At 40.7% G+C, this 16,423-nt stretch overlaps 1 protein-coding gene across 2 annotated transcripts in view; it reads left to right on the forward strand.

Moving 5' to 3' along the window:
* Positions 1-16,423, forward strand: part of nek11 (NIMA-related kinase 11) — a 222,504-nt gene that overhangs the window by 142,707 nt on the left and 63,374 nt on the right. For both annotated transcript variants that reach the window (XM_034058454.3, XM_059013082.1), the window contains exons 13-14: positions 4,934-5,067; positions 7,913-7,973. In XM_034058454.3, the coding sequence (XP_033914345.3) occupies positions 4,934-5,067; positions 7,913-7,973 (195 nt within the window). The remainder of the gene's footprint in view (positions 1-4,933; positions 5,068-7,912; positions 7,974-16,423) is intronic.

Genomic DNA, 16,423 nt, shown 5'->3' on the forward strand with positions numbered 1-16,423 from the left:
GCCTTCAAGTACTTTCAAGACTTCTTCCCTAAGCTGTCTGAGGCAAAGGTCAAAGCCGGTGTCTTCATCGTACCACAGATAAAGAAGATCCTGGAGTGCAATGAATTCCCCAAGAAGCTCACTAGTAAGAAGAAAGCGGCTTGGAACAGCTTTGTCGCAGTGGTTTGGGGCTCCCTGGGCAATCACAAGGCCGAAAACTATGTGGAGCTGGTTGAGACTCTGGTGAAGAACTACGGCACAATGGGCTGTAGGATGTCCCTCAAAGTCCATATCCTTGATGCTCATCTTGATAAATTCAAGGAGAACATGGGAGCGTACTCAGAGGAGCAAGGCGAGCGCTTCCACCAGGATATACTGGACTTTGAACGCCGCTACCAAGGACAGTATAACGAGAACATGATGGGAGACTACATTTGGGGGCTGATTCGTGAAAGTGATTTACAGTATAATCATAAATCTCAAAAAACTGTTCACTTCTAAATCTTTTGTAGTCATTTTTGTATCACTTTAGTATAAATACATGTTAATTTGGATTCATATGTTGTTTTTTTCTGACTTTATGTGAACGAAAAGACACAAATTTGCCCGTTTTCTCATTGGAAATAGGTACATTTCAAAATATCACTGTCCTGGTCACAAAAGCAAAGTTTGTGGGGAATAATCGCCATTTTCTATACTTTTGAGGCATAAGCAATTAGGAAATAACATTTACTACCCAGGAACAAAAATTGTGTTACATAGTGTTATCTTTGTCTCATTAAGCCGTTTGGCAATTTCTTTATTCCAGGCACCTGACTGGTTAACAGGGGGTCAGTTTTTGTGTAGAGAGACGAGAGAAGGGGGTTGTGGCTGTGTGTGTGTCAAAAGAATACATGTTAAATACATTAAATATATACTTTGCACAAATACTGAAATAGTACATAAATAAATATATGTTTTAAGTTCAAATCTTTGTAGCCGTGATCATTCCATGAAATTGTAATTTTTTAGCCACGACTGTGCCGTGTTTTTACATATTTTTACTGTGACAAAATCACATCCTTAGTAAGACGTTATGGTAACGAGGCTCGACAAAACGCTTGTCAAATTAGTCTTGATTTTGGAAAGTAAATGTGCCAGTTATAGAATGTCTTTAAATGGCACATTTGTCCAATTTTATGTCGATCTTTGTGAAGAACTGTGGAGGTCGGAAGCCAATAGGGAGTGAGAAGAAGCGGGACTAAAGGGAACGGGATGCAAGCAGGAAACAGAAAAGAAAAAATGGGAGCTCTTAAAGTTGCACTGCACAGATACAGTTTAGTTTCGTGAAAGCTAAACGTTTCTAGCCCTAAAGGCTGCTTGAGTAGTAGAAACTTCATTTCTGTATGTGTGTGGGCCCCCGACGCTTGCCCGGGTTCTGGCGCCAGCCCTGGATGCAGGCATTCTCGATAGCGAAAGCCTGCTTAAATTTTACAGAGGCCAAGAGAAGGGTCACGCTTTGTACCAATCCTGCCTTTTTGCCGAAGACTCGGCATTTGATGTCACCCAGTCTGTGGAATTGGAGGCTTTCCATCCACCTCCTTTCCAGTCTGACAGAGAGCAGCAGCTACATACGCTCTGCCCAGTGCGTGCCCTGGCGTAACGTAAGTTAACAGGATGAAAAGTTGGAGGCAGTCCAAACAATTTATTGCCTGCGCTGGGGCTAGGTCCCATGGTCAAGCCTTGTCTAAGCAGTGGCTGTCCAAGTGGATAGCAGACATGGTCAGGACTGGCCAACTTGCCCTCTCCAGAAAAGCTTACTGCCGATTCCACCAGGGACATGGCAGCTTCGTGGGCTTTATTCCAGGGTGCATCTTTTACAGATATTTGCAATGCAGCGGTGTGGGCTACTCCCCATACCTTTATGAGGTTCTACAGACTGAATGTCGTGGATCCGCAAAACTCTGGCTTTGGAAGTAGAGTATTCAGGGCAGCTTCAGGGTCGACCCTTACAACATAGACGGAGGTGAGTTTCTCCTTCAATTTTTTAGCCCCAGCTACTTGTTACTGGAGTTATTGGTAACACGCAAGGTAGCCTTTGGCTTAGCTTTGTAGCATTCCAGTCGTTCTGCAATATTGCCTTGCGACGGCTTGGGTATACTTACCCATTAGATAATGGTTACATTTCATACTTGATAGGGAATGTTAGGTTATCATCATAACCCTGGTTCCTGAAATAGAAATGTAACCATTAACCTCCAAGGTCACTGCGTCCATGATTGCAGCAGGCTTAAAGGAAAAATGATGCTGTGATCTGTGCGGACAGTCCTTATATACCTTCGGGAGTGGGCATGACTGCGTCATAGTGTGCAGCTTTGATATATCTATTTAGGTTTTGGGTCTTTAGGAGGTAAACAGCCATTAGGTAATGGTTATATTTCTATTTCAGGGAACTAGGGTTATGATAATGACCTAATCTAACCTAACCTAGTCTCATTCAGGTTGTTGGGCCCAAAGTGAATTCCCTTTCTGTGTTTCAGATCTGTCTCTAGCTGTTTATTTTTCATTAGTCACAAGAATCCCCCTATAGACATTTCTCTTTCTCTGGCATGCACATTGCTGGTTTAATATAGTGGTCAGTCTCCTAAGAGACTTGGTTTGTTCTGCAGTTTAGTCTCTCTCTCTCTCTCTCTCTCTCTCTCTCTCTCTCTCTCTCTCTCTCTTCTATCTGAAGAGAGAGAGAGAATTATTTTATCTGTTGGCTTACTGTGTTTTATGTATCTTAATTATTTTTGCAGTTACATTCCACTAACCCTAACGTCACATGGGAGCGTTTCTATTGTGCTGTAGGAGAACATTCTTGCTTGCTTGTCATAAAATATGATCTATTTAACTTTTTTTGGCATATAAATAATTTGACTGGTGCTGTGTGGTATCATCTGTGGCCTATGAGAAATATATATACAATATTCTTTTGCTGTACAGGAAACTCTCCTATGTGATACAGTAGCATTAAAGGTCAAGGCTGGCTAGTGGCAGCAATAAGACACATACCGTAGGCAGAAGACTACAAACAAACCAATGCACCCAAGCAGAGCTATGAAAGTGCAGAGACTGGGAGCACAACCTCCCATTCCTTTCCCTAAACTAAATTAGCCCAGAACACAGGATCTGGCTCTTATATACCATGTGTCTAGGGCTGATTGACAACTAATCAATCAATCAACACCTGGCCACATTCTGCACATGGATTTTGAAGAAATGGGATTTTAACCCCATCCATGCTATATTTACATTTCAAAATAAACTAGCTTTATTTACAACAAGCACACACGCTATTTACAAGTGTAGGGCCTCCGTCCTGCCACCTGTCAAATGACGTCACTTCTGGTTTGTTCTAGTATCGTAACAATAATTATGTGATGGGTTTAAAATTAAACAAAAAGGGAACTTCTAAATCAAAACAGTTACGAACCATATCATTATGTAATCCAAAAAGGATTCAATGGAAGGCTTTTTTTTATTGAACCCATTGTTTTGTACCTGTTTGTATAAAATCTGTTTTCATAAAACCTAAATATAATAAAAATGAGGCCAAGTGAAAACGTTCAAAAATAGTTTGCAATTGAGATGTATTATATTTATACTTGTTTAAAATTCATATAACTTCAACTACAATCGGCAGTGTTCAACAGTCTAATGTAGAAAACCCCACTGGGTCCAATGATTGTCTCGCTTCTTTGAATAAATTAGTATCTGAAGCCACAGTTTTGCTAGTAAATTATGGTGTGTAAAATTGCTTTTTTAAGATACAAAGGTGAATCCCCTTTACTATTAGCTGCCAAGGAAGAGTAAAGTCTACTTTTCATTTTCTAACCAGAACCTGTAGCTTTATTTGTATTTTATAGATGCTTCAAATTCAGAGAGGAGTTGCATTTAAATCAAATGTGATTGACCAGCAATGATAATATTCCAGGGTAAAAATATTATTGAAATGCTAGACACCCTATTTGGTATTTATTCATTTATTTATTTATTCATTCATTCATTCATTCTTGATCAGTTCATTCTGGCCTTTTATTATTGTTGGCTATTATCACAGTATTTTTAATGACTGAGTTTTTACAGCATATTGGGATGCCGTGCAATGAAAGGCCCTATATAAATCTCAATTGATGGTGAAAGACTTTTAGTAGCTCTTAGGGCGAATCTGATTATTTTCATGCACGGAAATATCAGTAAGCCTAAATTAGATTTGAATAGGATTATGCTTGCATAATACTGTAAGAATCCCTGACTTAGAATCCACTTTCATGTACAGTTGTGAGTGTGAGCAGTGGAATACAGTCATTGTATTGCAGGTTGTGGAAGCTTTGCCCGGTTCAGTAGTTTGCTGTACAAAAATAACATCCAATGTAAAACTATGTTTAAGCAACATTCGTCCAGAAGTCTAAAAAGCACAAAGTATCCCGAAGTTTAACACCTAAATATTCACTGAAATGAAAGTACTGAATTCTCCCTGATTTCCTGACATATTGCATTTGTGCTTTGGTTCTGCCTCCATGTTTTACTTTTTTTTTTGTATTAGTTGCTTAAAACTATGAATATAAGAGTTGGTCCAACGATGTGTGTGTGTCGCATGTTTGTGAGTTTATTTAATGAATGTTTATTCAAGAAAAATACATTCTCTGTGAATAGAACATTTTTGTGTTTTTTTTGTGATCTTGCTTTACAGTGTGAAAGATTGACATATTTTTTGAAACTCATATTTTATTCATCATTCTTGTTATGCGTGACCTGAAATGCTCTGTTAAAGGATGCAATGAGCCATATCTTTCCACCCTATAAATGACATTCTTGATCTTGATCTTTTTGTGAGTAGTTCTAAAGCTAGTGTTATAAAAATTTAACAGGTCACTGCTTGATTGGTGAGGGAAAACTATGTTGTCTAAATAACTGAAATGTATTCTTTTAGAGATCCCAGAGGACCCCCAGACAGCAGAAGAGTATTATTACGAAGACGGGTTTGAGTCCTGCTCTGATGAAGAAGCTGAATTTGAAGATTCAGAAGAACCACCCTTGGAAACAATGTATAGAACATGTGGACAGGTACTGAATCTTTTCATGGAAGAAAGGAATGACTAAAAAGATATGACAAATAGGAAGGTAGGTGGCACATGGGTTATTGCATTAGTTTAAGCCTGTTCACTTGGCCCACACAATTTGCATACAGTAAATGCAAATAGTTTATCTTCGGTTTCACACTTGAAGTTAAATGGTATTTATGATTATAGTAAAGCAAAACAAAAGGCACCGTCTATAGAGTTCATTTTTTATAACAAGAGGTGCTCAGAATCAACGGCCAGAAGTTACCATGGCAACATATTATATTCTGTCAGATGCCTTCAACAGTAAATTAGACGGCATACTGAAGCTCAGATATTACAGATTAAACGTCCTTTGAATCTTAAGTCAATTACTTAAAAATGTAAACCAACCTTAACAACTAGAATGCAGTTGTCCTGATTTATGTATTTAGTTTTACTAGGACCTTAAAAATATTACAAAGTAACTCCATTCCACAGAATAAACAGGAAAGTTACTTTTAAAGCATATTTCTTACTTAAAGTTGACAGCAACCCAGCAGTTATCTGACCTTTCCTAGGGATGGTGTTGGGATGTGACAAATCTCACGAAGTGCAAACCAAATGCTAGTTTGTGTCCGTTCAGCAATTTTGAGATTTTTATATATATATATATATATATATATATATATATATATATATATATGTATATATATATATATATATATATATATATATATATATATATATATATAGCTCTGGAAAAAATTAAGAGACCACTGCAAAATTATCAGTTTCTCTGGTTTTACTATTTATAGGTATGTGTTTGGGTAAAATGAATATTTTTGTTTTATTCTATAAACTACTGACAACATTTCTCCTAAATTCCAAATAAAAATATTGTCATTTAGAGCATTTATTTGCAGAAAATGACAACTGGTCAAAATAACAAAAAAGATGCAGTGTTGTCAGACCTCGAATAATGCAAAGAAAATAAGTTCATATTCATTTTTAAACAACACAATACTAATGTTTTAACTTAGGAAGAGTTCAGAAATCAATATTTGGTGGAATAACCCTGATTTTCAAGCACAGCTTTCATGCGTCTTGGCATGCTCTCCACCAGTCTTTCACATTGATGTTGGGTGACTTTATGCCACTCCTGGCGCAAAAATTCAAGCAGCTCGGCTTTGTTTGATGGCTTGTGACCATCCATCTTCCTCTTGATCACATTCCAGAGGTTTTCAGTGAGGTTCAGGTCTGGAGATTGGGCTGGCCATGACAGGGTCTTGATCTGGTGGTCCTCCATCCACACCTTGATTGACCTGGCTGTGTGGCATGGAGCATTGTCCTGCTGGAAAAACCAATCCTCAGAGTTGGGGAACATTGTCAGAGCAGAAGGAAGCAAGTTTTCTTCCAGGACAACCTTGTACTTGGCTTGCTTCATGCCAAAGCTGCCCGATTCCAGCCTTGCTGAAGTACCCCCAGATCATCACCGATCCTCCACCACATTTCACAGTGGGTGCGATACACTGTGGCTTGTAGGCCTCTCCAGGTCTCCGTCTAACCATTAGACGACCAGGTGTTGGGCAAAGCTGAAAATTGGACTCATCTGGGGGTGCTTCAGCAAGGCTGGAATCGGGCAGATTTGTCTTTGTGTCTTTGTGAAGGACCCCCCCCCCCCCAACTCCAAGTTGAACTGTAACTGGTGTGAGGATGAAATGGGTCACCATCTTAATGAAATTCTTAACTTCTGAAGTTCAAGATAACCAAACGTCCTCATATCAGTAGCCGCACAGCCGGTTTACTGCAGTATTGTACCTTCTCCATTAATATTTGACAGCTAGAATCTTTAATGTTATAAACTTTTTTCATCTAGGCTTGAAATGCCTGCGTTATAATAACTGAAAAATATCTATAAATACAAGGTAACTCAATTGCAATATCAAGGTATTGAGTTTGTAACCTTATTGCTGGGATCTTTTTTTCAGTTTTGTGTCTTGCCTTGAATTTAGTAGAAATGAAACTTAGTAGATGCGAGTAGAAGTTTATTAAAACAATGTGTCACTGTAGGTCAAACTGAGTAATATAAAGTAAATTGAGATACAGTAATGGAATGCATTGGTTCTCCTCACGTAAAGTGTGAACACACTGAAACACACACTTTAAAATGTGATTCTTGTGTAATTTAATAAAGGACACGTCAAATCTAAAGATTGCCTGTTCAGTTGCCTTTTAATCTGCCAGAATTTAGTCATTTAAGTAGTGTCCTTTATGAAATGACAATTTCCACAAAGTGTTATTAACCTATTTTAAGAACTATAAGGTATCAAATGCATTCTTCTATAAATTGCAGTGTTTACATGTAGTGTTAGTATTGATTTTAGGCCTGTAATTGACTGTAATCCTCAGACAGCTTATGAAAATTAATAAATAAATCGACAAGGTGCCTTAGAAAACGGTACAAGAATTAGCAAGACTTCAACTTTCTCTGAAAAAGACCAGAGACATGAGGGACATTAATGCAATTTCAACAAATGTCTTTCCTCTTGCCTTAATGGGACTGAATAGTGTATATAAAGGACTGCATTGTAAGATTCTGAGAACATTCATAAGCCATTCTAGCACTGTAACATTATTTAACCTTGCAATAAATATTTTTTTTCTTAAATGCTGACAGCTGGAGGTTAGCTCGATGCAACCATCAGTAGTTGATATTATGAGACCTCAATAGAAATGTACTATGACTTGAAATTGACACAAATGTGGGAATGCACAGAAAATGGCTGGAATCAGTGGGTCATTTGGTTTATCTCTGCTGTCAGCGGTGCACTGTGACCTAATCAGTGCTCTCTTTTCTCTATTTTCAGGACTATGATTTGGAAGCAATGGTGAAGTGTATGGAGAGTGTCTTGGATAATGAATCTCATGGTAAGTTTGGTTGCTGTTATTACTGTATACTGTACTGATGTTGCTAATGATACTGAAAATTGCCATTCTCAACAAAATAGCTATCCCCACCATAACTGTGCCACCAAACCATAATCTTAACTCAGACTTTAATTAAGCGATAGTGCCCGTCGATGAAGACTCTACCGTGTTTGTTGACCACGACTGGAGTTATGCGTCCTGAGTCGGAGACGAGGGTGCTAACGAAAGTCAAGATCAACTAATGCATGGTAGAGCATCGACAGGGCACTATCCCTATTGGAAAACGAATTTCATCATTATTGTCTTTTTAAAAAAACACTTTGAAACCTTCATTTATCTTTTACATTTTAATGATTTGTTGGGTACCCTTCCACTGAGAGGTTTTAGGAAAATAGTCCCAAAACTGTTGATAAAGAATCACACACAATTAGATAAAAAACTAAAAAAACTTTATTGAACAAATAACGTTTTTACTTATCAGAGCTGATTTATAGTTTATCTTAACAGTGCCAGCTATCTGAATGGATCAATATTACTGAACTGTCTGTCGGATTGTTGTTGTTGAAAGATACTGTGTGCGCGCCAGTCGAGCTGACAGGGTGTGATTGGCTGACTCAGCAGTTGCAGGTACAGGATTGGTTGCTTAGTTGATGCAAAGTATTGATTTGGCTGTTTAGTGGATAATAAAATACATTTGGATCAATTGTGTCTTTTGTTTAGTATTTACTTTCCAATAGATGTGAACTATGCTTTAAAACACAGCAAGTCAAAATGAAAAAAGCCAGTACTTTCATGGATTGATTTTAAATGTGATTCACAGGTGATGCAGTGGTGTTCCAGCAAGCATCTACTGTGTATTAATGCCTGCTATAGCTGAAAGCAGATTGGCTGATGATAGTGAACCGTTTTCTAAATATTATCAACACATGCGTTATTTGTACAAACATGGAACTCTATAGCAAAGTTATACGAAAACCATATTTAACATGTACATTTTCAGCTGTATTTATTTACAGTATTTGTCTATCGCCATAACAACAAAGGGTGGATGGGTCATTCTCAATGTGATTTAATTCTGTAATACTATTGTAAACAAACCCCACAGGTTAATTAAGGTCCTTGTTGTCGGTGTAAAGCGCTATTGCAAGAACCAATTCCCTGAACAGAGGGTGTTACAGAGCACCCTTTATGTTTACAACCAACCCACTATTAACCTTTGCAGTCTCCTATGCTATACATATTGAAATATCTTTTTCAGCATTATATTGATTGTTTTGGTATTTCCGGCTCCCAAATTAGACATTTTAAACAGGGATATGCCTGATGCTGATAAATGGCAGTGACATTCCTTAGGATCGCAAAATGTTGCTATACACTATGAAGATTTTCAAAAGTATAGGAGTTGTGCAGCCATTTACTTTGAAATTTAAACATTTTGAAATGGTTCACCAAATTGTAATTGATGCTTATAGGCTATTTTTTGTTATCCATAATTTCATGGTTCAGGAACCCATTCACGTGTACTATGGTAAGCCGTTTTAACATTTAGGACCTCATTCACTTAATGGCGGTAAATGACCAGAATTACCGTGTTAAGTGATTCATTTGCAATGCGCGGAATTCAGCATGCGGAATTATGCATGAGGTTTACACACAGTACTATAGTGTCTGTGTGTGTGTATATATGGGTGCTGAAAAGAAAATGTAAGTACGGTTCTGAGTTTGTCACAATGACAGTGACCAAGGAGGAGAGAGTGAGGAATCTAAAGTTTACAGACCAGGAGCTAAATGTATTAGCAGAAGTGGTGGGGAATTATGAAAGGCTTTTTGGTGCTGAATCAGTGAGAACATTAACATCAATGAAACATTAAGGACAAAAATGCACTCCGTAGGAGAAGGACGAGGGTCTTGTCCCAAATCAGAGCGTCCTGCGAGACAGTCAAAGCAGAGAAAGTAATTGTTAATGGAACATTTGTTTAACTCTTCATTCAAATAACAATTTGTTTGTTCAACTTAATCTCCCTCTGATTCATTTTATAATATTAATCAAAAGACAGCAGAGCACTCGCTCAGTCAATTAAAAGTTCACTATTTACATTTCAAAAGGTGTTTGGGGAAACCTCACTGACATTAGCTGCCGTTTGATTGTTTGTATTTATGACCTCGACTCGCACTCTGTGTACATTCATTTATTGGACATTTACAGTTTCTTTTGTATATTCTAAAGCCATTTTAAGCATAGCCTACTTAAATATCACAAGTACATGGTGACTATATGAATATATTAACATAGCCAAAAGTGTTGCATATACACCTGCCTCATAATCTTCATATATCCCAGGCTGTCTGAGGATGTACAAGTACATTGTAACTCGAGTCGCTATTGAAACAATCTTTTAAAAATGAAACAAACCTGCTGGAAACGAGTCGTTGAAAATGGTTTTGAAAAATTGAAAAAGGGATTGGCTGAGCTTTATAGCAAAGCTGCCGATAGGCCTCTGTGCGAGCTGCCACGTAAGCCCGCCCCCCTGGGAGCTTACTATACGCAGTGTCTTCAGCATCGGTAGCGGTAGGTAATAGAGCTTAACTGACTGTAATCACTAAGCTTAGGCTTGAGAAGCTGGTATTTGCCCCTTCTCCGAGTTTATTTCAGTTGTACTCTTCGGAGTAATTATTATTTTTCTGTAACTGGTTTATATATTGTATATTTCTATATTATACTCATATATATATTCCTTTACGGTTTGCTTTGGCATCGCGTTTTTGTTTACTTTCGTGGTCTTCGTCTTTCCTGTGTTAATTGTTAATAATTATTTATAATTGTTGTGTTTTTGCTTTTTTTTGTAATAAATTGTATTATATTGTATATAATTTGTGAAGGACGCGCGTTGCGTTGGCCTTGGCCGCACGCGCATTTGCAGCCCCTGTCTTGCCTTGGCTAGACAAGGTGTGTGGAGCCTTGTGGCGGAGTGTCCCGCCCCTATGTATTATTATTTGTATTTTTGTTTGCGGTGCGGGTAAAAGCGCTGCGTCTTTTATTATATATTTAAAAACCCCGTGAGGATGCATGGCTGATCAGCTACTGATTTAACTAGCTGACAGTCATGCATCCTTACCAAATGCGTGCAGACTCTGGCCGAGGGATAATAAGATAATTAACAACTAGTTAATCCCTCGGCCAGAGTATATAAACCTGCAGCTCTCTGCACTCGGGGTTGAGTGTAGAGAGGAGAGTACGGGGAGCGGAGAGAAAGGACAGTTAAAAACAATTGCTAAAACGTGCTGGATTATCCAGCACGACACTTACTTGTTTGTTTGTTTATTCGTTTGGCCCTCGTGCCCTTTTGTTTGGTGTTTTGTTAAATCTTTTGTTTCTGTTTATTTACTTAATAAATCCACGCTGAGTGCAAATAGCATTCAGCTTCACCCGCCCATCCACTGTTTTGGTGTCAGTTACTTCCTGGTCCGTTACGTCATCCACCTCACCACTGCGAGCCAGACTGCCACAAACCTGCACTGCAGTCTCTCATATATTACCTCTGCGGTGTGTTTTACCAACCGCGTGGTAGCTATACTGTGCCCCAGTCACACAATCACTACATAGTGTAGCTGCAGCGTCCCCCCCCAAAAAAAAAATAAATACAATTTTCCCATTCACTATACAGAGGAAGACGACCACAAACAACAAATCCCCAGCACCAACAGGTAGGTATTGCACAGCACCCCAGACATTGTACCAGCACTTAGCGTCTCCGCTCTGCGGGTCAGCTGACGCCTAGGCGTCTGTGCTAGCGTTCTACGCTCAGTACTCACGCTCCGGCGCTTTTGGTGTCAGCGCTTCTGCGCTTTGTGCAGCGCTTCGGTGCTTTGTGCAGCGCTTCTGCGCTTGGTGTTAGCGCGTCTGTGCTTGGGACTCGGTGCTCGACGCGTCGGCGCTCGACGCTCAGTGCTCGACGCTCAGTGCTCGATGCGTCAGTGCTCGACGCACGCACCTCCGATGCTCGAGGCGTCGTCGCTCAACACGCACACCTCCGACGCTCGGCGCTCAACGCGTCGACGCTCAGTGTGCGACGCTTCGGCGCTCGACGCCTCGACGCTCGTTGCTTGACGCTCGGTGCTCGACGCTTCAGCGCTCGACGCACGCACCTTCGGTGCTCGGCGCTCGACGCTTCGACCCTCACTGCACTTTGGCGCTCGGTGATCCGCGCTCGGTGCTCGCGCTAGGTGCACACTCCCTCAACGTTTTGGTGCTTGTTGCGTCGACCCTCGGTGCACGCGCCTTGACGTTCAACGCTTTACGCTCAACGTTTGGTGCCTATAGGCACACGCACCTCGACGCTCCAGCCCTCGGTGTCTCAGCATGTCTGGGTTCCACCGTTGCTTTCACATGCCAGGCCAAGTTGCCGGCGAGCGACCCCCCACGAGGACTGCGTGGCGTGCCTTGGACCACAGCACGCTGCATCTGCCTTGGCGGACAGGTCGTTCTGTGCATTGTGCGCCAATTTTCAGCCACACAGTGTCTGCCCCGTTAGCGGTGACTCCCGGTAGGCTGCAGGTGTCCAGGAGTCCGTCCTCCCAGTTGACAGCTGGTCAGAGATCCCCCGGCAGCGGACGCGCTCGACAACCCCACAGCCCGTCAATACAACAGCGAGACCCCTCTCCTTACAGGGGACACTCCCGCCGGACATCACGATCCCGCTCTAGGTCACCACGCCGAAGGGGACTCTCCCGTTCCCCTCGTCGCGAAAAGTACCATAGGGACAGATCGAGCATCTTAGAGCTCACCTCTAAGATGTCCCAGTTCATGGAGGTCATGATGGGCCAACAGTCCCTGCTCATGACTCTGGCTAATAGGGTGCCTCGGGCCACAGATGATTTAGTCGGACCAGTTGCCAACCAGCCAACGGTTCCGCGCAGCCCCTGCCCGCCCAGGTTGTGCAACACCCCCAGGAGGTTTGGGACGCTGATGTCATCTCCAGGGATGCGTCTGAAGGGGAACCTCTTCTCGAAGAGGATAGCGTGGAGGCGGAATTGGTGTCTCACCACTCAGAGCAGGAGTCTGAGTTGGAGGCTTTGGACACCAACGACCCCCTTTGGCCACTAGTGGAGCGAGCAACTCACCATCTGGGGATCGATTGGCCACCTGTCGAGCAACCTCGGCGTTCTCTTTTTGAGTCGCTTTCAGTCCAGCCCCACCAGTCCAGGATGCATCCGGCATTCCCGGACTTTTATCAAGGAGGTGCAGTCCACCTGGGGGACCCTGGCCTCTGCCCCTGCCACTTCTCGCAAGACTTCGCTATGCAAGGGGCAAGCAAAACTGGGTTGGCGTCATTCCCACCGGTGGACGCTGCGTTCGCTGCGTTGGTGAAGACGCCAATGCTATCTGGGCTGACCAAGGATCCTGCATGCCTGAACAAGCAATCTGCTCAATCGTTTGGAGCATCCGTGTTACACTCTATGACGCCCTAGTTGGCGGTCATATTGAGTATTGTCACGATATGGTGTTAATTATTCCACCTTAGGACAGGTGTCATTGCGAGCATAGATGCTGAGGCGTGGTTCCGCATACGCGTAGATGTGTTGCCTACGCAATTGCGTTATGACCTAAGTCTGTCCTACTGCTGAGAATCCTCCCTCGCGACGGCTTGGGTACACTGTTCCCATACTTGATGGTTATTTTCGACTTGAAAGGGAACGATACGTTGCGGATGCAACCCCTGTTCCCTGAAAGAGAAAATAACCATCAAGCCGCGACGTCGCTCCGGAAGCCTTCACGGCCTGAAGAGCAAAAGAGGAAGAGAGTCGTGCACTGTGTATAGTAAGCTCCCAGGGGGGGCGGGCTTACATGGCAGCTCGCGCAGATGCCTATCGGCAGCTTTGCTATAAAGCTCAGCCAATCCCTACTGCCTGACGGCAATATCCCATACTTGATGGTTATTTTCTCTTACAGGGAACTGGGGGTTGCATCCGCAACCTATCGTTAGCAGTGTTATATAAACACAATCGAAATCTGTCTCAAAACAGCAGACAAAAACGAGTCAAAACACAAATGCAAACGTATATTTTGTAATTTATTTTTGTATGCAGGTTACACTGTTAATCTGTGAATTTGCAGGAAAATGCAACTGTAATATTAACAGATTGCTTTATAGTAAATGCAAAATGCCACATATATAATATACTGGCAAATGTACTGAAGTTTGAAATACAAAAGTTTATTGCCGTTCATTACTCTGGCAGCCAGAAGCAGTATTTGTCTACATGTAAAAGATTTAGGTTGTTAACTGTGCAATATTTTAAAACTGTGATCGTAAAGCAGCTACTCCTATCAATTACATTTTTTTTAATACATTTTTTACGCCAGTTTTTCTCCCCAATTTTGTATGCCCAATTATCTGTATCCACTATTAAAATAAGTTTAAATAGCGCGCCTATCAGTGGTTAAAGCCTGGTGTCCAAACAAACTAATTATCGCTCACTTTAATGTGCACAATACAATTATCACCCTTTATTAAGTACTGTGTGAATGGATCTCACTATTCCGAGCAGGTAACTCATTTAAATACATTATCATGTATTGCCATACAAATCACATATTGATTCTGATTACCATAATATGCCCACTATTTCGCACGATAATGAACAAAATTGCAATAGTAAATACAGAAATCATTAATGTGCACAGTAATTGCAATTATCGTGCACCATAAAGTTTAGCACCCTTTCGTAAATTAGGCTGTTAGTTTATTAACATTAGTCTGTCCCCGACCTAGAGTTCCAGTAACTCCACAGGTTCTTTGTGTGGTCAGAGGGGACCACCGGCCACACTATTCTTTCGCAGCACTATATCTTGCCTCAGGAAAAAGGCTCTGTCTTACTTTTATCCTCCCAGGACATGGCTCTTATACTCTTAGTGCTCAAATCCCATAACTAACAATTATTCATGTGTTTTCAGATTCTTTTTTTTCCTTACATCAAGGCTTTGATGAGCCGTTCCGTCCTCTGAGGGTTGAACCCAGTCGGTAACTGGGACCCAGTCATGAAGCAACGCCTATAATGAGTTCCCGAGAAGTCAGAGGATACTGTGTTTACAGGGGCCCGGAGGCCTCGACTCCATAGGGAAGGCTCTCGCAGTTGGAGTCCGGGGCCTGTACTTTTCTTTCTCCCTTGTCTAGAGGACGAGCCTCCAATCCTAAATTGCCAAAACACTCCCTTTTGCAGCCCTGACTCCCGCCCTGTGAATTAGTTTATTAACATACACTTGCCTATTGCTTTTCTCTTACGTATTCTGTTAATTAGCATGATGATAAATATTTATTTATTGATTGATTGATTCATATTGTGTCTGGTGGTCAACTCTGTCTTAGAACACTTTGCTTGCTTAGCCAGAGACTACTGTAACTACTTATAATTTCAGGGTTTATTTACTACTTGACAAAAGTGCATGAACAGAAAAAATGGACAGACTCAATTAAAAACAGAAAACATTTTTTATTTATTGAGAAATTAAAAAAAATATCAATGTTTGCAAAAATTAAGGGTTCAAAATTATCTTCACAGTGTCAAAGTTTTCATTTAAATCCACTTATTTGATACACAGTAAGACCATAATATTTCAACACTCCTTGGCATAAAAAAATAGAGCACTTTAAACTAATAGCATCAGTAGTCTTCAAATAAATCCACAACAATTTCTATTCATAGCTATTTAAAATCATATAACCTCTGGTATATTAAATGTTATCTAACTAGTTAATTTTGCACAGTATATAATATTATGAAATGTGTTAATGTGATCTTAGTAAGTTCAATAATTGCATAAAATATTCTACTATTTAGGTATGTTCAATTAAGCATTTAACATTAATGCATTGCAAATATTATTACTTGCTAGGCACGATAAAAAATCCATGAATCATATGTTTACCACCCCATGTATTGTATGTATGTTTAGGACGTCAGGTTCATAGGATAGTTGCAGGAAAGTGAAGCAAGCAGTAGGTTGTTTGGCAAGAGGGTTCCCTTGCAGCGCGTTGAATTACAAAACGATGAACAAGGGTTCCTTTGCTTTATCTGAAACGAATATCCTTGCGTTGATGTTTTACTTAAAGCATACTCAATTTACAAGCAGTGTAGATTTTTCAAACTTAGTAAATTTACAAGCAGTGTAGATTTTTCAAATATTGGTGGTGTTTACATGCACAATTCATGACAGTTTTCCTCACAACCTGTTTGCTGTACTTTTCAGGAAATGCGTTGCTATGCAGTTCTGATTTAGGAAAAAGAAATCGACCGTACCAATGCAGATTACTCAATTCATAGACGTTGTGGCACTGCCACTTAAATTGAATGTTTGGTTCTACATGGTACAATAAACGTACCATGTGTTGCGCCTTAATTGGGCAGCACGGAAGCCTGGCTAGGTTCCAAATACATTTCGAGGTTCTTAT

Source organism: Acipenser ruthenus, chromosome 3 (assembly GCF_902713425.1).
Source record: "Acipenser ruthenus chromosome 3, fAciRut3.2 maternal haplotype, whole genome shotgun sequence".
NCBI classification, from domain to species: domain Eukaryota; kingdom Metazoa; phylum Chordata; class Actinopteri; order Acipenseriformes; family Acipenseridae; genus Acipenser; species Acipenser ruthenus.